General features: G+C 45.7%; 7 protein-coding genes across 8 annotated transcripts; 3 read left to right on the forward strand and 4 right to left on the reverse strand.

Annotated features, from left to right (window-relative positions):
- Positions 1-961: 961 nt before the first annotated feature.
- Positions 962-5,864, forward strand: GL218_09265 (UDP-glucose 6-dehydrogenase; the record flags this gene model as incomplete). The annotated part of the gene is made up of 7 exons (XM_033586095.1): positions 962-1,205; positions 1,312-1,820; positions 1,887-2,807; positions 4,165-4,312; positions 4,463-4,666; positions 4,725-4,920; positions 4,982-5,864. 7 exons carry the CDS (start codon positions 962-964, stop codon positions 5,862-5,864), a joined length of 3,105 nt encoding a protein of 1,034 aa, XP_033439837.1.
- A 351-nt stretch (positions 5,865-6,215) lies between these two features.
- GL218_09266 (Dol-P-Man:Man(5)GlcNAc(2)-PP-Dol alpha-1,3-mannosyltransferase) lies at positions 6,216-7,225 on the reverse strand (the record flags this gene model as incomplete). Its single annotated transcript, XM_033586096.1, has 2 exons — positions 6,216-6,920; positions 7,067-7,225. 2 exons carry the CDS (start codon positions 7,223-7,225, stop codon positions 6,216-6,218), a joined length of 864 nt encoding a protein of 287 aa, XP_033439836.1.
- Positions 7,226-8,256: 1,031 nt separating this feature from the next.
- On the reverse strand, positions 8,257-10,474 carry GL218_09267 (uncharacterized protein; the record flags this gene model as incomplete). The annotated part of the gene is made up of 11 exons (XM_033586097.1): positions 8,257-8,374; positions 8,425-8,588; positions 8,702-8,892; positions 8,947-9,037; positions 9,096-9,216; positions 9,273-9,412; positions 9,467-9,552; positions 9,616-9,709; positions 9,762-9,792; positions 9,934-10,233; positions 10,344-10,474. 11 exons carry the CDS (start codon positions 10,472-10,474, stop codon positions 8,257-8,259), a joined length of 1,467 nt encoding a protein of 488 aa, XP_033439835.1.
- Positions 10,475-11,762: 1,288 nt separating this feature from the next.
- On the reverse strand, positions 11,763-14,413 carry GL218_09268 (uncharacterized protein; the record flags this gene model as incomplete). Of its 2 annotated transcripts, XM_033586099.1 has the most annotated exons (7): positions 11,763-12,463; positions 12,524-12,597; positions 12,653-12,729; positions 12,789-12,927; positions 12,989-13,513; positions 13,576-14,154; positions 14,217-14,413. In XM_033586099.1, 7 exons carry the CDS (start codon positions 14,411-14,413, stop codon positions 11,763-11,765), a joined length of 2,292 nt encoding a protein of 763 aa, XP_033439840.1. The 2 variants fall into 2 exon arrangements, with proteins under 2 accessions (XP_033439840.1, XP_033439841.1); XM_033586098.1 differs by lacking the exon at positions 14,217-14,413 and having other exon boundaries at positions 13,576-13,958.
- A 2,173-nt stretch (positions 14,414-16,586) lies between these two features.
- Positions 16,587-17,409, forward strand: GL218_09269 (putative nucleoside-diphosphate-sugar epimerase protein; the record flags this gene model as incomplete). Its single annotated transcript, XM_033586100.1, has 2 exons — positions 16,587-16,846; positions 16,908-17,409. 2 exons carry the CDS (start codon positions 16,587-16,589, stop codon positions 17,407-17,409), a joined length of 762 nt encoding a protein of 253 aa, XP_033439839.1.
- A 114-nt stretch (positions 17,410-17,523) lies between these two features.
- GL218_09270 (High-affinity nicotinic acid transporter) lies at positions 17,524-19,529 on the reverse strand (the record flags this gene model as incomplete). The annotated part of the gene is made up of 7 exons (XM_033586101.1): positions 17,524-18,111; positions 18,166-18,420; positions 18,484-18,543; positions 18,599-18,730; positions 19,130-19,188; positions 19,245-19,289; positions 19,361-19,529. 7 exons carry the CDS (start codon positions 19,527-19,529, stop codon positions 17,524-17,526), a joined length of 1,308 nt encoding a protein of 435 aa, XP_033439797.1.
- Positions 19,530-20,883: 1,354 nt separating this feature from the next.
- Positions 20,884-21,503, forward strand: GL218_09271 (N-acetyltransferase ats1; the record flags this gene model as incomplete). Its single annotated transcript, XM_033586102.1, has 2 exons — positions 20,884-20,926; positions 20,995-21,503. 2 exons carry the CDS (start codon positions 20,884-20,886, stop codon positions 21,501-21,503), a joined length of 552 nt encoding a protein of 183 aa, XP_033439798.1.
- Positions 21,504-22,444: the final 941 nt, after the last annotated feature.

Raw genomic sequence — 22,444 nt, forward strand, 5'->3', positions numbered from 1 at the left:
TATGTGCAAGCAGGGCTTGTTCGCCTAGGTTAAGCTACCTGCTAGCTATCTCTGTATACATACGTATCTACCTGTTATATAGGCAGTCTAAGGTATTACTGCGTACTTATACTATAGGCATCAGCTAAGGGCACTGTACATGCGGTAGCTTATACAGTTCGTTCAACTTACGACAATGGACTAGTACTTAACGTGCCCAAGCAACACCCTAGGTAGGTTTCCTACCTAAGCTGCCATCTCCTACATATATATCCGATGTGACGATGGCCCGTGGCACAGAGTTAGACAGAACACTGACTCTAAGCTCTTGTCCAGATCCGCCACCTGCGTCTATAGTATGGGTTCCTGTAGGAGCTTAACGCAATTGCACATCCTTTTACCAAGCTAAGAGGGAAACATGACCTTGCCCACCCTTCTAGAGAAGAAGCTACTTGTGCTTTTTCAAGCCAAGTGGCGTCCTAGCAGTGTCTGAGTTTGGATATAGTTATACTTAAAAGTCACACCTGCCTAGGTGTACATAAACCTAACCCAGCCCTTATCTAAGAGGCCACCCCTTCTTATAAATCTCATCCTTCCACTCATTCAGACAGGCCCTTCGTGACTACCTTTAACTCATCCACCAATACCATCGTCAGTTTCCTTCTAGACTCCTGGTTGCACATGGTACCTAGGTACTTGTCTACCTTGAGTTAGCAGTCACGCTCTCTATTCTACCTCTACCTCCTAGGTATACCTATATCTACTCTTACACTGTCACCTTACTATAAATCTGATCAGCTGCGCAACTTAATCGTGTGCAATTTCTCCAAAGTGGATTTAGGAGGCATCATAGTTCCAGTTTCATCATCGTCTTTTACCCCTTGTTGTCCATATATCGCGTGCGAAATCACGAACTACTTCTCGGCCCGCTAGAAGCCAGCACTCGAGAACAATAGCCCATATCAGGCTCTACTTAGCTATTATGGGTTCTATTCAGGCACCGATAGTTACTTCAACAACTGAAACTGAAGACAGTGGCACATTTGCCGATGTTGCTTCAACGGCTCCGACTACTCCAGACGGAAGCTCAACATCTAGTCCAATGCTCCGCGCAGAATTAACCGCAGACCTTGAGAGAACTGCTTTACCGCAAATAATGACGTCTAACGTTCAGGATATGACCCGTCCCATTCGTAACATATGTTGTGTCGGCGCTGGCTATGTCGGTTAGTTATCCCCCCTTCCTTTGCGCGACCCCTCTTCTTATATGAGCAAATAAATCTGGCCCCTTTCTGTTTGCTATTATTCTTTGAAGCTAAAAGGATAACGTAGGCGGCCCGACAGCTGCTGTCATGGCTTACCAAAACCCGGACCTCTGCGTCACTGTCGTGGACAAAAATGAGCAGAGAATCCGCCGATGGAACTCAGAGCACCTACCCATTTACGAGCCTGGCTTGGCGGATATCGTTCGCATCGCTCGCGATGGATCTAGGAAGTGTTACTTCGATAATGAGCCAACTAGCACTAATATTAGCACATCGAAATCTTACCATTTCTGTACCCCTGATCATGTGTATTATAGCACAAAGGCGACCGTACCCGCTAGGAAGCCGAACTTGTTCTTTTCGACTCAGGTAGCACGATATATCGGCGAGGCCGATGCAGTCTTAATCGCAGTCAACACACCAACGAAGTCGAAAGGGGCTGGAGCGGGAAGCGCCACCGACATGACAGCCTTTGAGGCTGTCACCAGCGAGGTTGCTCGGCATGCTAGGCCGGGAACCATCATTGTGGAGAAATCAACCGTCCCTTGTAGAACAGCAGAGCTTGTCCGGAAGACTGTAAGTTGGCACCTACTATATGACAGCCCTATTAAGATGATATTTGGCTGGCTAACAGTTTAATAGATGGCAGTCCACCGCCCCGGAGTTCACTTTGAGATACTTTCAAACCCGGAATTTTTAGCAGCAGGTACAGCCATGAATGATCTTACGTATCCCGACCGCATACTGATCGGATCTTCGGCAACGCCATCTGGATGTAAAGCCGCAGAGGCTCTAGCAAAGGTCTATACGGCATGGGTCCCACGATCTCGTATCATTACCACTAATGTCTACTCGTCTGAGCTGGCAAAGCTTGTAGCGAACTCGATGCTAGCGCAGCGCATAAGCAGCATCAACTCAATCTCCGCGATTTGCGAGAAGACGGGGGCGGATGTTGATGAGATAGCAGCGTCTATTGGTCGTGACCCCCGCATTGGCGATAAATTCCTTAAAGCAGGAATTGGTTTCGGCGGGAGCTGCTTCAAGAAGGATATTCTCAGCCTCGTATATTTGGCCGAGTCACTTGGCTTAGATGAAGTGGGAGAATATTGGAGACAGGTGGTAAAGATGAACGAATACCAGCGCGACCGCTTCTCTAAGCGTGTGATTCAGCGCCTCAATAACACTCTAGTTGGAAAGAAGATTACCCTGCTTGGATACGCATTTAAGGCCAATACTTCTGACACGAGAGAATCACCTGCACTCGAGATCATCAAGACGCTCCTTGAGGAAGGCCCTAGGGAGATTGCAGTATTTGACCCCTGCTGCAACCCGGTGGTGGTCAAAGCCGAGATCAAGGAGCTTATCAGAGGCCAGCCTGCTCTAAGAGAAGACGGAGGGCCGATTGAGATTTATTCGAGTGCCTATACCGCCTGCGACGGTAGCCATGCTGTCCTAATAACAACCGAATTCGATGAGTTTCGAAGCACCCCGGCTAAGACAGACAAGCCTAGCCCTATTTCAAAATCTCTGAAGAAAGTTGACCCTCGACCATTCGATTATAAGGTTACCGAGTCGGATATATATCACTTCACAAGTACTTTCTGCACGTTGCACCTGCGGGGACGTACCCTGATAATGATCCTCTGAAGCGATATAGACCAGAGCCAGCGTGTGAGAGCGACTGTCCCGACTGTCGCTTGATCAAGACAAGCGGCTATTCTACATCGGGAAACTCGAGCGAGGATAGACCTAAAGAGAAGCTAGACTGGAGCAAAATCTCTTTTGCTATGAACAAGCCGAAATGGTTATTCGACGGCAAGGGCATTATCGATGCGAAAGAGCTCGCTAACCTAGGCATTCGTGTAGAGAGTGTTGGACGTCAGTGAGAGTTGGACCTGGAGTGCCTTTTTCCCTTTTTTTTTCTTTCCCTTCAAGGTCGTTTTCGCATACATGGTTTCTTATTACACTAATTACAATATTGCATTGCATATTATGAGGGAGTAGCTTAGAAAGAGTCTACTAGGTTGCATAAGGGTTGGGTATACCCTCATAGAGTCTTGTTGGCTCCCCCTTTCGATTTGATTCCTGGTATTGGAGTAATTGGATTCTGTAAGTCTATATCAGCGGCTTTTTTTTTATAAAGAAAAGTTCGTCGAGGAAGATGGGATTAATCAGAATATTTGATGCTATTACTTTCTAAGCGTTGATAAAAACGCATCTGATATGGTCGGATACCTTCTTCTGATGGTAGCATATAAGATAGAGACCAATAATGACTTATGTTTAGATCGCTGTATTTATCTAATTTTTGCTTTTTATAAATGAATCATATAAATAATCTTATGGCTCTCTACAAGTTAAATACTTTAGGTACTAATGTCCCTATAACCCTTAAATGTTGAACACCCCCCTATTCGCTCTCGCGTGGGACTTATCCGACGCCCCGGGAAATTTGGAGTAAGATAGAGGGCGACAAAAAGATGTAACGGACATAAATCAACTGCCGACTAAAGCGCCAGAGCAATTAACTTGCGAACACCGAAAACGAACCTCGGCGCAAGCGCATTTCGTCATGATAAAATAAAAACAATTAACCGACCAATGGATCAGTTACTTATACATTATTAGGAAACTCTGTAAGTAAGTCTGAAATATAGATATTCCTAATCTTTTTTTATATTTTTTTATAACACAAATAGTCTTTGAAATATTGGCTTTTTAAGAAGAGTCTTCTTACATTATACATACCTCTTCACCCCTCCACCCCTCTAAGATGGCGCGGCCCCGGAGTGCTGTCCTTAGGGCTTCCGTCCAACTCTCACATCGATGGGCGGTACCTCACGCGCGACGACAATATAGTATTTCTACAGCTACGGCTATAGCTACTATAAGTAGCTCTAAATTCACGCCATGTCTCCAGAGATCGTACCGGTACTACGCGACTGAGGCATCCACGAAAGCGGCGCGGGGCGGCTCAAAGGTGTTCAAGTCTGCAGATGAGGCCGTCGCAGACTTGAAGGATGGCGACGTGGTCCTTAGTGCTGGATTTGGGTTATGTGGCGTTGCTGGTATGTACTAAATAAGATGATTGACTTCTAAAATCTTTGGGGAGGCTTTGTCAACTATCTCGATTTTACAAGTTTCTAGACCGAGCTATCATGACTATCGTCGATAGTATTGACTTGCATGAGCGACCAGCTGACTAGTAATATGCGCAGAAACCCTCATTCAGGCTATACATAAAAGGGGTCTCAAAAATCTCACGGCCGTGTCGAATAATGCTGGCTCTGGTGACCACGGATTAGCTCTGCTTACTAGGGATGGTCGACTAGATCGCATTATCCTCTCCTATCTGGGGTCGAATAAGGAGCTCGAGAAGCAATATTTAACAGGAAAAATAGCGGTTGAGCTATGTCCGCAAGGTACATTGGCCGAGAAGCTGAGAGCGGCGGGGGGCTGGCATACCGGCTTTTTATACAGCGACAGGAGGGAAGACGTTCGTTGAGACTGGCGAGATACCTGTGAGGTTTACCCCGGAGGCTGTCCTCGAAAAAGGCAAGCCAAAAGAGACTAGGGTATTCAATGGGAAATCCTACATTATGGAGACAGCTCTCCCAGGCGACGTAGCGGTCTTGCGCGCTTGGAAGGTTGACGAGGCAGGAAACTGTGTCTTCAAGTGAGTTTCTCTTTAAATCGACATTTCTGTGTAGTATAGGATATTTACACGCGTCTTATAGATACACCACCAAGACGTATGCGGGTCTTATGGCCAAGGCAGCACGCATCGCCATCGTTGAAGCCGAGAATATCGTACCGATCGGGTCTATTGATCCGGACAGCGTTGATCTTCCGGGTATCTTTATCGACCGCATCGTGCCGGCCACGGCGGCCAAACACTTCGAAGTACTGAAAGTAGCACCACCTAAGGAGGATCCTACTTCGGGTAAACCAAGCACGCTTGATGCTCGGAACCGTATTGCCAGACGTGCGGCTAAGGAGCTACAGGATGGCTATTACGTTAACTTGGGTGTGGGAATCCCGACGCTGGCGGCGTCATACTTGCCTGAGAATACCAAAGTATCGCTGCAGTCGGAAAATGGTATCCTAGGCATGGGCGGTTACCCGGCGACAGAGGAAGAAGCGGACCCGGACCTGATCAATGCGGGTAAGGAAACGGTAACGTTGTTACCAGGAGCAGCGACATTCGACTCGGCTGAGTCGTTCAGCATGATCCGGGGCGGTCATGTCGACGTATCAATTCTAGGCGCTTTTCAGGTATCTGCGTCGGGAGATCTAGCTAATTACATGATCCCCGGTCGTGTTTTCAAAGGCATGGGTGGCGCCATGGACCTCGTGTCGAACCCAGAGCAAACCAAGATCGTAGTGGCTACAGAACATCTCGACAAGAAAGGCCGCAGCAAGATTGTCCAGGACTGCAAACTTCCCCTAACCGGCAAGGGTGTCGTCAGTACGATCATCACAGACCTTGCTGTGTTCCAAGTTGATCGCATCAAGGGTGGTTTGACGCTTACTGAGATTGCGGAAGGTGTTGACGTTGAGACCGTTAAGGCTAAGACCGATGCTGAGTTTATAATTGCAGATGATCTGAAGACGTTCTAAGCATACATAGAAGTATGGGGAGAGAGAGAGGGTGAGATAACAAGATGATACCAGACGGGACGAGTCAAGACGGAATATGGTTCGCACCGAATATTTATATTTATTGTATATACCTAGATTAATGCGTATTTGCGCATGGGAATGGATACTATTAGCTTGTGTTATGTATAAATACACTACCTAGGCACTTATATGGGTATCTCTCAGACTTATATGAATATTGGCTTATAATTCAAGCTCTTATATTCCTAGTGTATACATATATACAGCTTCGTAAATTCATTTATATATCCCAACCCCCCCTGATGAGCACGTCATCGGTTGGCTTATTATCTGCGTGTTATTCCCTTCTTATAATTTGGCCCGTAACCCAGGCGCAAATGTAGTTCCTCCGCCGTTGCTAATCACATTGACTAACTTATCAATATTCTCCAATATCCAGATATTGCCGTCTTCAGTAGCCAGCCATGCACCGCCCTCGACGGGCTCTTCTCCTTCGGCTTGCGCATCACCGTTATCGTACGCCTTCCGTAGACCAAAGATATGCGAGACAACCTGGGGTCCGACACCAGTCTGTGTGCGCAGACACGCGATAGCTACAAGCGACGTGAGTACGCGACCAACCTTCGCGGGAGCATCTACGCCTCGTGGGTTTGATAGCAGGTTTGAGTAGTGACCGTTGAGGATATGGACGGGTAAATCTGGATGTGACTGTGCCAGTTTGTCGAGTAGCTTGCGCTCGAAGCCTATGTAGACGCTATCCCAGAGGGCAAGACCGTCGCGCTTACGAAGCTCGAGGTTAGATGGCGTCAACTCGCGCGTCGGAGTCGTACTCAATGATGAGGCGACATCGGCGGGTAAGCTATTACGGAATGCGCCTAGAGTGTTGATGCTGCGAGGGATACCGTTGAACGAGATACACTTAAGCCCGACTTCTCGGATTAGTTCGGCATTCTGAACGGGTGTGCGCTGCTCGTCGGTAGTCGTGGTCGAGTTAGCTAGGTGGAAGATTTGTGTCATGGCTTCGGGGCAGTTTAATGTCGCTGAGACGGCTGTCTAGAATAGTAAATATCCACGTTTAGCTATTGGTTCCTCGTTTCTTTGTTTTTTAATCCTTCCTATATTTCTCTTCTCTTTATTATTTTTTTTTTTCTTTTCTTCTATCCATCTTCCCCATGCTTCAGCACCAAGGCAAAACATACCGACAAAGTCACCCAAGCCGGTAATCCGACCTTCTTTTCGGCAGCGTCGCTTGCGAATTTTGTGAGGACAGTCTGTACATTTGCCGACGAGGGAGTGTAGCCGGGCCGCGCATGGCTGGCGTTGATGAGAGCCTTAACGGCCTCTGAAAGTTTCGACATATTATTTCCGTAATTGCGCAAATTAGAATAAGGGGTTAAGAGGAAGGAATAAAAGTTACATGTAGAGAAAGCAGATAATATTCAGATATTCCTCTTCGGCCTAATAATATCCGATAATCGCTGTTTGTCGCATTCGTCTTTCAGAGGCTTATAGCGTATTTCACTTATCCTCTAAGGCCTAAGATGCGCGGCTTTGGCAAGCTAAGCTTTTGGAATGCCGCGGTAAATAATCCCTGGAAGAATAAATTCGGTAATTCAAGAACCACCGACGCTATGTAGAACTGCAGAACCCCAAATTCCCCCTGTCCCCCTAGCCACAGGTCCACAGCGGTTCGTTTTTACCCATGTACGGTATATGTACGGTATATCTTACCGTATCGGACCGCTAATTCAGGGACAAGGGTTATAGGGAACTATAAGGGTAACCAAGGTTTCATCCATTGGCCCTAGCCTTAACTCTCGGGTAATATTTATGAAGCCGGTCACAAACATCTACATTACATGTGCAACTCGTGAGAGCATCATACCATTTTTAACAAAAGTTTCGTATGTTTGAAATATGTAAATATGAGCTACTAAGCTCATCTACTAAGCTCATAGTCAACCGAAAGTCACAACGAAAATTATATAAATACCAACGAACCCATCACAAATAGAATAACACATCGACATTCTACTGGAAGTTTCACGACTATAAATTCATATCTCATAGCCACTATTTAAAATGGTGTGTTTAAAACTCCCATTAAAACCTCTTGTCCTAATTCTATGACCATGTCCATATACCCGCCTATACGTATATCCCAGCGATAGTCGAGTATAAAATACTTCAGGGAGCCTTGGAGGTATCCAGTCGAATACCATGGGAAGGACCCAAAAAGGACCGTGTTTCCTTCATATTTAACTCGGACTGAGTGTTAATTTGATTTTGTTTTATAAGGCAGATACCCATCGTAACAATATTGTTACCCGCCTCTCATAAAAATCATACGCAAACACCATCCTTCACTCTCGGCCAGGTTGTTAGTTACTTATAACACTAGCTTGAATGTAGGATCACGATCATCACCGAAGCCGCGGTATTTATCGTATTTGCCATTCGCCTTATCTCGGTTGATCTTCCAGCAGTACAACACGTTACAGAGGATCCTGAAGATTCATTAGACGGTGATCTAGTCCATCACGATGAGAGCACTTACAAAAACCATCCAGCGCACAATACTCCTAGAATGATGGTATGGCCTTCACGATATGCCGGTCCTTGGGCCTTCGGATATATGAACACGGCGACAAATCCACCACAGTTCGCGATAGCAAGCTGTAGGGCACTCGTCGTCGCTCGCTTATAGTGGCCAGCCGAATTCTACAGTCTATGGTCAGCGCGAGAAAAATGGCATTGCAGGTTATAAACCGTTAATGGTAATGCATTAAGAGAAATATGTTCATTTTATGGGGTATTTCCAGGGCGATACTTACGTTTGAGAGCCAACCGAGGACAGGCGGCACACTACTGTATAAACCAGTAGCCATGAGAAACGTCATGCCGTACTTGACTTTAACATTGTCGACGTTTGCAATCACACCATACCCTATGATGGCGAGCGGCAACGAAAAGAGCATGACCAATCCTCTAACGCGGAAACGGTCGGAAAGGAACGCAGTTATCACTATTTTCTATAAGTTTGACGTTCAAGCGCCAAGGGTACGTGTAGTAAACTTACCTGTGACCACGGAGGCTACCGCGTAGGGAATGACAGACCATAGTTGAGCTTCGTCCGCCGTATATCCCAAACCCGTAATGATTGTCGGAAGCTAACAGTTTTCCATTAGAATGTCTCTCTTATAAACAAGAATATTGACGGTTACTTACGAAGAGTCCAAAGCTATAAAGTCCACTGAGGATCCCGAAGTATGCAGCAGCTGTGAACCAGGTCTGCAAGCTGAAGACGCCGCGACCTACTTCAGACCAGGTGAACTTCTCAGTAGCCTCCCTAGAAATTTGTTAATATAATGTCACACGAAACTAGTTGGTCTAAAGTAGACGGACCTTTCGCGGTTGCCGCCATCACCTTGGCTGGCAGCATTGAGACGACCGACGGCGAATTGACGCTCCTCTGGGCTGAGGAATTTCGCCGATCCAACACCGTTAGGGAGGATGAAATACGCGGCAATTCCGACCAAGGCAGTCTTCAGAAGAGTTAACGTTGCCGAATTCCAATTACAGGACTGCTAACCACTTACGAACAAACCCTCAAGCACGAAAATCCATCTCCACTTATTAAGACCGCCTCGAGTACCTATCTCAGCTATTCCGCGAGCCAGAAGTCCTAAGGTTTTGTTAGATAGGATCCTTGCGTACAACAATACACGGTGAGGAATGAGACACATACCTCCAAAAGCGCCCGATAAAGACGCGGCCGTATAAAAGATACCAATACGCAAGGCGAGTTCACCTCGCGTATAGACGGTAGACAAGTAAAGGACCTGCAATATCTTATTAGTTACGATTTCGTCATAGGGAAGTCATCTCACTCACTATTCCTGGCAGCAAACCGCCTTCCGTCAGCCTACATCGCTTAGGGTTAGCAATTGCTCATTTCAAGCGGCGGGCTATTCATATATAATAAGAATTGCTCCAGCTAAGAAAATAATCGAAGAGCAGAGAAGCGTCGCTGGGTCCTTCTTAAAAATGAGGAATATAGACTAACCCAAGTAGTGCACGAACACCCACGAAGCCGGCGAAATTCTGAACAAATCCAAGACACATGGCGGACACGCCCCAAAAGAAGGTCAGGCATGGTAACCATATCTGAGGCGTTAGCTTCTTGAGGATCAAATTACTCGGAATCTCGCTCAGAATATAGGTCGCATAGAAGACGGCAAGACCCTGGTCATACTGGTGGTCCGTTATACCAAGGTCTATTTCAAGGTTGTAGAGCTTCGCATTTCCCACGTTGGTCCTATCCAGGAACGAGCACAGGAACAGAACGGCGAGGATGGGCAAAATCCTAGTTAATCGCGGTTAGATGAAGGGACCTTCTTATTATACACGTTTAAACACCGTTCTTCCCATTGCTAGAGAACGAAATCAATGCGAAAATGGAGGGTATGACGGAACCTTGTGTCTAATTTCCATAGGATTTTACGCGTCAGATTTTTGTCTGTGGAACTGACATGCACCGAGCTCCCCTTCTCGAGCTCCTCCACCGTCGCCTTATTAGGCAGATCGCCGTTGTCTGAAGACGACATCGTGTAGCTTTTCTTCTCTTTTTTTCTGTTTCTTCCTTTTCCAAGTTACGACTCAGAGGGGGAAAAAAGCGAAAAGCCAGAGGCAGAGGGAAGAAGAAGAAGGAGGTTGGGTAGTTTGTCCTTTGTTTAGAACACTGTAGTATAACACCGAATCTTTAAAGCTTCGCGACCAACAGCTAAATACCTACATACGGGACCAGGGCGTTGGGAGTACAAGTTGACAAGCCTAAACGGGAACACCCAGTTAGATTGCGGGGGACTTAGATTACTACTACATTAGTACTCTTGGTGGGAGTTGGGGAGAAGCTAGGGGGGTCTGACAGGGCATTGAATCCATTTCGAATTGGCGTGTGGGGTAAGCCTTTGTCTAGGTAGAGAGTAAGCCGATCATGTTGGATAAGTCGCGACTCAAGAGGGAGTACTAACACTAGCAGCGCGGAGTGGCTGCGGGGGGGGGAGGGAGGGATGTATTACGTGCGGAGTTTGATATACGACCGACAGGGCTTTTTAAAGCTATGGCGTTTGTTCTATCCTCCCTAGTCCTAGGTAGGTATCAGCAAGGTCTGAGTTATACATTACTAGACAAATATGCATGTCCAAAGTATAGTAAAGGCTTAAAAAGGCTGACCAAAAGGTATGTTTGTTCGGAACTACTGCACGATAAGCCCCGGAATGTGTGTGTGTGTATGTGTGTATGTGGGATCGAAGGCAAGGGAGCGGTAGAAAGTCGTTAGCTTAGCCAATAGCTTTGTTTAGCTAGATATCTCACAATCTCAGGGTCCTTATGATATCTTCAATTTGGCATCAACAGCCCCTGTCGTGTGTGTCGTGTGTGATATGTTCTGTCACATCGTGTACACACAATGCCGGAATATTAAAAAAAATGTCTTGCTTCTAGGCTGCATCGTAGCGGACCTTCGAACACTGTTCTAGAAACTCATAATGCTTATAATGCTTGGAAATCTATTAGTTTCCTTAGTAAACAAAGTCGTATGTAAGATAATCGTTATTTTTAATCAACGTATCCTTGCAACCCCCATCGTAGTATCTTATGCGAGAAGGGTCTTAGCAGGGTGTGATCAAGTTCGTCTCTTATCTTAGAAACGTTGGGAAGACTAAGGCTATCATAATACCTAGACAAATGCATTGAACCGATATTATCCAAATGCCCTCCTGTCCCCGTGCCCAACACCAACACCACCATACCATACCATATTGATGCTCCCCTTTAATCCATCAACGCCGAAACGCCGTGCTGCCCCAAACAATAGACATGGAATTTGTACATCTAGGTGCTGAAAGTTGACCAGTCCATCCAGTCCAAGTCAGCGCTTTGGAACTGGAAATCCTCCCAAAACGCATTAAGCCCAATGTCAGTGCTGTGGATAGCCTCGTCTAGTTGGTTTTCGTTAGACATGGTAGAGAATAATAAATAGTCCGGTGGTAGATTTGACGATGCTACCGGCATTTGTATCGCCCCTTGGTGGTTTGCTATGTGAGCGGCGTTCAAATCCGTATAGATGGAGGCGTGCTTTGTCACATCTCCGTTTAGCTCCGGTAGAGCCTGTGCTGTTTCTGAAGCGCGCGATGCGTATTTCAGTATCTGTCTTAACTGTCCGGCGAATAGACAAGAAAGGCCTTTCCGTTGGATCGGGGTCGATCCTATTCTCTCTAGCACATCCGTAGTCTCTGCTATTAGAGCCCTGATGCTGGGCGCCAGACTTGAGCTTCGACCATCAGCAACCGTACTGACTCGGAGGGCAAAGCAGGCAGCGAATGATATCATGATGGCGGTGTTGTTGGGCATCGATCTAAGCTGTCCTTCACCTTGAACAGCCACTCGCAAGACATTCAGCGCAGACGAGAGACCAGCGGCACGGAAGAAGTGACGTGCCCCCACAGGCGCAGTACCATGGTTAATCACAGAACTATATAGTGATAATCGTGTATGAGATGCAAGAATCTCGACGTACGGGGGCAACGAAAGTTCTGTAGCGAAGTTAGCTAGCTAGTCCGCACTTATTAGCTTGTCAGGGTTGAAAAACTAACGTTCGCGATCTCCTAATTGTAAAGGCCAAGTTTGATACCACCGGTCGAAGAACAAGGTGATTTCATTTTTTACTCTAACGTAGCCTCTCAGTAAGCAACACTCGCAACTGCAAGGGTGAGAAGACATACCTATCAACAACAGATAATTCGCTGTTACCGTTGACATAACTGTCACATATTGATCTTACTTTCGAGATCAGATTTGCCTAGTAAATAGTTAGTATAAGTATCCTATCGGTAGTTATGCAAAGGGTGTGAGTATTACCAAGTCTCTCCTCAGAACCGCCACCGAAACAATTGATCCATCCCACCTATCAGCTATGTCGCTTAGGTGCCATTGGTCGCAATTCTCGATAAGTGGCGACATTGGGAGGACATAATTCCTTCCTCTCGCGAGACAGACACTATAAGTAAAGAAACGAGGTTAGCTAGTTGACTTAAAGCGAGAACTTGGTGTTTTATTACCCTCTTTCAAGAACAAATAGAGACAGCCAAGTCCTCTCCCTTCTTCTAAGAAGCCTGCGGCCCCTCGGAGAGTCTGGATCTATATCGATAAAACCGTCTATGCCAAGCGCTTTTCGGGCGGATATGCAATCAGATGTAGCAATAGTGTCCCTCGGGCTTCGCGGCTCTGTGGATGGAGGTAGTATAACCTTGTTCAGGGACAAGTCCAAGGCGATCGTTAGGGCCATAGAAAGGTAGGTCGAGGTTTCATCGTCGGCCCAATGCTCACCGGCCGATATCCATGGTATATTGACCATAAACGCTAGAATAATCTCTACGGACTTGTAGCGTTTCGACATGATAAGACCGGCGAGCTTTTGCCGATGATTTGAGAGCCTTTTGTATAATGACTCCATGGAAGGGGAGAAAAGTGCTGATGCGGCAGCTATCGAGGTCAACAGAAAAGCTGAACGACCTCGAACAAAGTCTACGGTGTGTATGACAGGGTCAATGCCCCAGCGCGTATGCGCGAGTTTTTCGTAAAAGCTGGAACGGCGTTAGTTTGATAGTCTAAATGGTTTTTAGTTCCCAAGGAAATCTGTTCATACTAAGAGAATAATGTTTCGGCTTCTGTGAGGGTGATGAGTCCCAATTCAATAGGGTCAAGGTCTTCGCCAACATCTAGTCGCGCTTGAAAACGACCGAAGAATTTCTGTAGATCATCACCCTCTCCAGCCGCACCACGAATAGATGTGGATTTAGAGAGTAGTCGTCCTGCTCCGGTCCCTTGCATCTGTGGCGTTATGGATGATAGGAGCTCAGACGTCCTAGCGAGTAGTTGTAACGGGTTCTCAGCGTCGTCTAGACTTAGTTGGTCTTCCTCGACCTTGGTGTGCACTGCCGAGTCGTCACGCGAACAAGTTTGAGAAGGTGATGTTCCTAATGAAGTCGATGTCTGCTGGGGAGACACGGACGCTTGATCATGTTCCATACCATTCTGAGACGATATGCGCCGGGAGAATCCATTGTCACTACCTAAAATCTCTCGGCTCCTCTCAAGCAGAAATCGTAATTCGGTAGCTTGATCAGCTGTCTGTATCTGATCTAAAGCGCCAGAGCTAGACCTTCTTAAGGCTTGCTCAATCTGAAAGACGGCCTTTTCTAAGCCCGAATGTTTGCTATCGGAGCTATTAGCAAGGCTGTGTGCCATACATAGAAATCCACGGAAATACGAATAGCTGCGACTCACTTCTTAACCCCCTTATGTCGACCTACGTGAAAGAGCGGTGCGGAACATTGAATTGAGCGCTGAGTGCATCTCGTACAAGTTGAAGACCCGCTAGGCCGAACACATTTGAGCTTGGATTTCTTACAGTTGAAGCAGGCGGCAAGGCGCTCCTCTTCTCTTGTATCAGTATCTGATTTCGGCGCCATTCGATCCGACATGGGGACACGGCAGACAAGAGGAGGCCATAGAAAGTTGCGGAGATATGACGAGATGAAAGACTGGGCGCGTCTTAACACTACTAGTACCAAGTGAATTTAATCTCCGGGAGTTGTTGTGGGAATCATGGGAATCATGGGAATCGTGGAATCGTGAGTCTTTTTGGAGGGTCCAAATGTTGTTGGGTCGGCAGAAGTTGTCTTGGGGCCCCGCACCTTGTTTAGTTATTGTCAGGGGTCAAGGGGTCAAGGAGTCAAGGATATGATATGATACCTTATGAGGTAGGATACATATTATATTAAGAGCTCGAGTATTTCCCTTATTGATGGAAAATTGTATCACGTGATAGTAATTGGTTCTTATGAGGATTGTCTCTTATAAGTTCTCTTACCAGTTTCTCTTATGCGTTTTCTCTTTTTTCTTTTTATTTAATACCAGGTAGGTAGATATCCTTCAGTCGGAAAAGCTTGGAAGGAAAAGCACGCTTTATGGGAACAACCCGGAACAAAAGATACGCTACTATTACCATACCCACCACTACCACCACTAACACCACCATCACCACCACCATTACATTCTCTCAATTCACTTACATCACAATGTCCCATCCAGTTCAAGAACCCCAATTCGTTGGACTTTTTAGAATTACTAAGTCCTGCAAGGTCCACTAGACTTTTCTAGGCAATACTACCATTTTACCGAATCTCGTAGATCGATTGGCCTCATGGTCGATCAAAGTTAGTCAGGGTTCCTGTAATCGCACCTCGCTTGACTGCTTACTTGACACATTCCTCATCTGGCCTTACGGTTCATACATGGCATACATGGTCGAATACATATACCTTTTAACTAGACTAATGTATGTAATACAGCTGCGAATCCGGGGCTGAGCTACTACATCTAAGTGGTTAGAACATGTATTCGTTGCAGCTGATAAGGATACTTGATCTTCTACCTTTATGCAGTAATAGTAATACTACCCAACTCTTACCACATATCGAAAGGCGAATAAGCAGCCGTTGGCTCGATTGCGTATGACAATCTCCTAAGATGCATTACTAGACAAGCGCCACGCAGCTTATGTGACCTTTTTTTCTCTACATTATTTCTCGATACCTAGAGCAAGCTAAAACCACGTGTTAAAAACTGCAATAATTGAAGCCTGCAAGTTATCAGCTACCTATCGCGGTAACCAAGTCCGTGAACACCATCCCGTATTCAATCGAAGGGTCAAATTATCTCATAACTGGTGAGGTATATGACACTACCTACATAGTAGATAATTTCTCTAATTTTCTCGCCTTCTTCAATCAATCTTCGCTTATTATTTATTGACGTGATAGAATTCGAACGACCCTTATACACCAAGATCTCTGCATCAATTGAAAACACACTTTTCAGTTTCCTTGAGCAGTATTCGAAATAATGTAATCATTTTTTTAATTCGACATTATTCATATAGCGATGCACGGCTCTTAGTTGATATGCTGGCCGTCGATAAATATCTAGGTTAGGTGCATTACTACTGCTATGCCCATAAGACTTAGGGTATCGTCGCAAATAATGCACCTGGGATCCGCATTATAGGAGACAAGAGAGCTAATTGCCTAGTTCAGGTAGAGGTAGAAACAGAGACTATCCTGTCAAATTTAACTCACGACTTATCTATCAATTAATTCAAAATAGGCACGTTTTTATATTTACTATAACTCTTGACCTTATGTCATCTTCGAACCGAATTCATTCATATTCGGATACAAGCCGTCGGGCTAAATATCGATCCATCGGGGTTAGTATTTACCATACGGCGTCCGCGGGATTAATGCACGGCTAGTGTTTATATGCACTAAGTCCGCTTACATCCACCTGCATTCATGTCTAAGCCTGCTGGCGTCAGCTCTAACCTGCCTTCGTAGGGCTGAAAATCCTAAAATCCAAAGTCTAGATAGATAGGTCCGATTTTTTTTTAAATTTATATAAGTAAAGTCCTAGCCTTCATAGAAACTCCCAGCGTGAGAATCAATTGTCAGTTATTGCCATTATACATATCAAATCCGTGCTTCTTATACATATTATACGACAGCAAGAGAATATCGTTAACATAGGATTCTAACATATTGACTTCATCGCGCCCAATCTCCATATTTTCGTCATACATCCTCGTACTCAACCACCATGCATCTAATTCTTACCGGAGCTACTGGCCTGGTAGGTTCCGGCGTTCTCGATGCCATGATCAAAATGAAGGACGTCAGCAAGATCTCTATTCTCAGCCGCCGGCCTGTCAAGATGGTTGAGGACGTTAAGGACCCTCGGGTTCATGTTATTCTCCACAAGGACTTCGAGAAGTACGATTCCGAGCTACTATCTCAGCTGAAGGGAGCTTCGGGTTGCGTATGGGCCCTAGGTATCAGTCAGACACAAGTCAGCCCCGAGTTAGTTACCTAAGACAAATATCCTTACTGTCATTTTCATTCCATTAACAAATTCTATTAGGGAATATGTGAAGATCACGAAGGACTACACTTTAGCGGCATCAGAAGCCTTTCAGAAACTGGGTTCTGATGAGAAACCTTTTAATTTCGTTTACGTCTCAGGGACGGGTGCAACAACACAGCCAGGCCGGTTCTCTGCTATATTCGCCCGGGTTAAGGGCGAGACTGAATTGGCGCTGGCTGAGATGCGTAAAACAAATCCATCCTTTCATGCAAGCTCGATCCGCCCGGCATTTATTGATGCCGCTAGTCACGATGCTATCAAGCCCTATATTCCGGTCAAGACGCCCCTATATAAGGTTACTTATGCACTTTTAGGGCCACCGTTGAGGTTTGGCGCTGGGACGTACTGGAGTCCTACGCAGGGTCTAGGACGCTTTTTGACAGAAATGGCCATGGGACGACATAAGGATCAGTTTAAGGCAAAGGATATACAGATGGAAGGTGAATTCCCGATTCTAGAGAATTCGGCGTTTAGGCGATTATCAGGCCTTAGTCGTTAGTGAGAGAAGACCGAATTTCATTTCAGCTGCTTTGGCATTGAAATGTTCAAGTATATAAGAAGATCATATTACTGTACTACTACCTTATAGATAACCCGCGGAAATTTAATGTGTTTAATATTCAAACCGCCATCTCGGATCCGAATCTCCCTGCCAGTCAGCTACTTCCCCTACATGTTTTATTTCTTCTGTTATTCCCTCACGCCTCTCATTTTCTTTCTTTAACCTTACTGCTAGAATTGTCACAACAACCGCATTAGCGACGAGGTACCCAAGGGCAACAGAGTGGCCCACGATGAATCTAGGTCCGTCCGTAGAACGGTACAGCTGTGTACCTAGTACGGCACCGAGGTTCCCGATACTGATTTGCATGGCGTTCGCAATCGCTCGCTTCGTCTGGCCGGACACGTTGATAGCAGGCCAAGACAAAACCAGGGCACTTGCCGGATATATACCTCCTGCAGCGAAGAACACGCCGACGTAGCTAACTCCGGGCCTAGCAACCGGATCACTGTTTCCTAACAGGATAGAATAGCCAATAACAGCGAAGATAGCAGAGCCACCAATAAAGATTGCTCTTTGGCCGAGTCTCTCGGAGAGAACGGCTACAGAGGCTGTTGTTATGAATGCGAACGCATACGGTGGGACGGTGAGCAGCTGAGCTGTTGCCGCGGTGTACCCAAGGTTGGATATAATGGTTGGCTATAAGACAATTAGCTACTGCGCCGATATCACCAAAGCCGAGGCATTTCATACCAAGAATAGAGACAGCGTATAGAGAGGTAAGCTCATAGTATGAAACCCCAATCCGTAGAGCCAGCAGCTTGGATCTTTTAATGCTTCTACTACAGCTCCCCAATTAAAGCGTTCTTCATGCGTCGAATCGCTGTCTGCCGCCAACCGCTGGTGGATAAATTTCCGTTCGTCTTCAGTTAGGAACTTCGATGTATCTGGGTAGTTATGAATAAATCCATACGCTGCAGTTGCAACAACGACCGTGAGAATGCCTTCCTAATACAGTATATGAAGTTAGAAACTCTCATAGTATCAACTACGAGTGTCGGCATGACGAACCAAGATAAAAATCCAGCGCCACCCGTTCTCCCAAACAATACCTCTCATTCTTCCGATTCCCTATGCCTGAGTTAGCCACTAAATCCTTATGAATTTTGGTAAAGAATATACGAACATAAGCCAAGATACCGCCAAATGCGCCGGCCAGAGATGCGGCGCTAAAGAAGAGGGATATGCGATATTGCCGCTCTCGTCTCTTGTACCACATAGAGAAGTAGAATACTCCTGGAAATAAACCGCTTTCCGCCTATTTTATGTGAGTATTCGTGCACGATTTTAGGGTAAGCCTATACTAAAGCTTTATGACCTTGGGGTAGAATAGTCAAACGGGTAGAGCAATAAGAGATATTGTTAACATACTGTTAATAGGTTAGTTGTTGTGAAAAGCAACGGTGGTATCACGGGAGGTGATGATTATAATTTCATAAGATTTCTCACTACTTACCAACACCAAGGAAGAATCTACTCAGGAGGAAACCTGCTAGATTATGGACTATGCCCATCAAAGTTGCCACAATACCCCATACTATAGTTAACGTCGGCAGCCAAATCCTGGGCGTTGTGCGCTTGAGGATAATGTTGCAAGGGATCTATCCCCTGATTAATATATCGCCGCTTGAATCATTGCATTTATCGAATGTCTCACCTCAAACAGTACATATCCCACAAAGTACAGTGTTAGGCCTGTAAGATATTGATTCCCAGCTATATGAAAGGTTAGCTGCAAGCTGACTATTATGTAGTTTGCCATGCACGCCTACTTATGTGAACGTCATCAAGTAGACCCTCAATGCGAGCATTGCCAACTATATAGCATTCAAATTAGCGATCATGATACCCAGAGTAGAGATCAAGAAGAGAAAACTCCAAGTCATACCGTTGCTTCGGTCAAGAAATGACAATAAATACAATATCCCAACCGCAGGTAAGAGTCGCAGGTCCAGCTTTCTTAACAGCGCGCGCTCGTTGATTCCTGAAACGGTGATCTCAGAGTCAGAGGCACCAGATCCGCCTCCTGGAGTGTCGTCCAGAGTCTTCTCGGCCATCTTACACAAGCATAACCGTGCTGGAAAACTTGAGAAGATAATCACTAGTCTTTTTGATGTAGTCGAGATAAGCAGAGGCGAGGAAAGCTTTCTTGGTTTGGCCTGTCTGAAGTGCGAAATCCAGCTACTTCAAAGACGACTAACTTGCAAGCATATCGATGACGAGACCCACGACCCTGGTCCATGGCATCATAATAGGAATAACTGACTTAAGATATCTATAGACGATGCGGGTTGCTTTTAGAGATGTTAAGCCGAGTCTGCAACGCTGCTAAGCTTCGTGATTGGCGACAGCTCTGAACATGGGTGGATCACGACATATTGACCCTGTCTGACGTGACAAATTTCGTACCTATCCGGCACCTCATATCGTTAATATCTACTGTAGCTTAACAGGCTTGATTGAAGATCAGGAACATTAACTAGTTGGGGTTTAGTTAAGTAGGTAGTTTTGATACCATCTTTCAGTTACACTCGAGAGATCTCTACACAGGGTTTAATACTGCTGGTATATTGTAGCTGTACGAGTTCAAGTAAGAATAGCTTATTTGCCCATTAGGCCTATCGTGAAAAGGATATGATATAGCCAAGTTATTCTAGTTGGACTTTATATGTCTCTACGTAGAATTGCCTACCTAGTTATATCATATTATAAGTCTTAGTTCGTAGTTCACAGGATGTTACACTTGGGCAAAATGCAACTTACTTAACCTTAACGAAGACTGTTTAGTTACTTGACAGATATCTTATGCTTAGGGATATATTTCTTTCAACGAAACTTATTCTCAGTGGATTATTGTAACGTACTTTAAAGAAACTACTTCAATATTCTATTCAGTAACTATTATAGATAAAAGAAGTGATTTCATGAGATATTGATAATAGCATAATAGTCTTTTTATCGTTTTGTATGACCTCTAGGAATAGACAGGTACCTATCTAGAAGGTATCGACGTCGCACCTGCGGCTGATGCAAAGGGGAAAGACGATACATGGTATCCATTCACCTTTTTGCTTCTCTAAAGTAAACGAGAACACATACCAATTCCTATTCGGCTATTCGGTCCGTCCTGAATAAGGTATGCATAGTGTTGTGGGGAATATGTAGGTACCTAAGGTTCAGGCTCCCGGATCTCGGTGCTGTGCCTTTTTTTTTTTTACCCCTCTACAACGCCCAGCGTCCTACTTCCGCATTACATCAAGGGCGTATGCGCATTGATATTGGTGGTATTTACCTACCTAACCTTATGTATAAATTCCAACAAGTATTATTGAATAGAATCTAACTCTCTAATACTCGGCTTGTATCAATCTTGTATAGTATTAAGCTTTATCGTCTATTTAACGTTCCACAATGGCACTGGCATCCTGCAAAGTTCGACATGCTCGCCGAGAAGGTATGCTAAATAGTACTTGATCCTGATGCATGGCGAGGGAAGATAGCTGATTGTATAACCTCCGGTAGATGTACCGATAATTCTTCAACAAATTCGTGAGTTGGCTGACTACGAGCATGAACTCGATTCGGTTGAAGCAACCGAGGCCACGCTTCTTTCTACCATTGCCTTTGCTCCCGATAATGTTGAATCAACTTCTACTGCCCCCAATACCGAGTCCACATCGCCTTCGAGGCCGGCGCGATGCCTCCTTCTATTTAATGAAGAAGATAAACCGGCTGGTATGGCGCTGTACTTTTACAACTATAGCACATGGCGATCAAAAGCAGGTATCTACCTCGAAGATTTATTTGTTCGGCCGACGGACCGGAAAAAGGGCTACGGGAAGAAGCTTCTTGTTGAGTTGGCTAAGGAGGTGGTGGCAACAAATGGTGGTAGGCTCGAATGGAGCGTGCTGAAGTGGAACGAGCCGAGCATTCAATTCTACGAATCTATTGGAGCTAAGAAGATGGACGATTGGGTAGGGATGCGAGTCGATCGCGAGGGCTTAACTAAGTTAGCTGGCCTGTTAGACTGAGCAATCCGTCTAAGAAAAAATAATATCTGTCTTATGACCTACTTTTCAATAGTACCGTAGGGACTATATAGGTACACCGGATTTATTGATACCTTGAAAGAACTGGAGATCCTTTTTTCTGGGGCGGGGAACTGGTTGCTCGCTATTACCCCAGGTGATAGACCATTTGCTTGACCGGGGATGCTTCTCTGCAATGGGTGATGCTTGCCAGACACCAATATATAAACTGCGACGTAGTCTCCTTCGACCTAATACTCGGACGCCAATGGGCCGTCCTTGCCCTCGGGGATCCTCATCTTCTCGCCCGCTAAGACTCTTCATCTTCCGCGAGTTTCCTCGTTCTAAAGATCGTATTGGTTTCGTCACAAACTTTGTCCAGGTTGACTCTGGGGGGGCATGCCTAATCGAAAGCGGCTGTGCGACTTGTCTTCTTGGGGGCATCTTATAATACTGAGCGTCGGCTTCACCTCTTGCAATAGTACCTAACTGATCCCATTCTCCTCGGGGTAGCGGGGGTAGTAACTGACGGAGAATCGTTATCCAATGTTTCTTTAGCTTATTCCTTGTCAACTTCGCGGTGAGCGGGCGACCAAAACAATTTTCTTTCGGAATGACCTGCTTTGGGTCGACGGTTCGGCGCATATGAAAAGGCAAGTTTTTGCCTTGCTGCTGGCTTTGTGAAGTAGCGATGGCCATAACCTTTTCTACAGACCAATTATCTAACCAGTCGGGCTCTCGCGATTTGCCATTGGGTAGTGCGATTCTCTCTTCTAGTTCATCAGAGTTGCTTGGAGGGCTACTTGATAGTTCGGTCCTGCCTAAAATACGGCGTCGCTTGCCAATCCTGCCTGTCGCTAGATGACATAGGCGCAACATCCGGTTGACATGGCCGGTGTTTGCGGAACGAAGGTATCGGAGATAGTGATGAGCATCTTTGATGT

The sequence above is a fragment of the Daldinia childiae genome (assembly GCF_008694065.1).
Source record: "Daldinia childiae strain JS-1345 chromosome Unknown Scaffold17, whole genome shotgun sequence".
NCBI lineage: Eukaryota > Fungi > Ascomycota > Sordariomycetes > Xylariales > Hypoxylaceae > Daldinia > Daldinia childiae.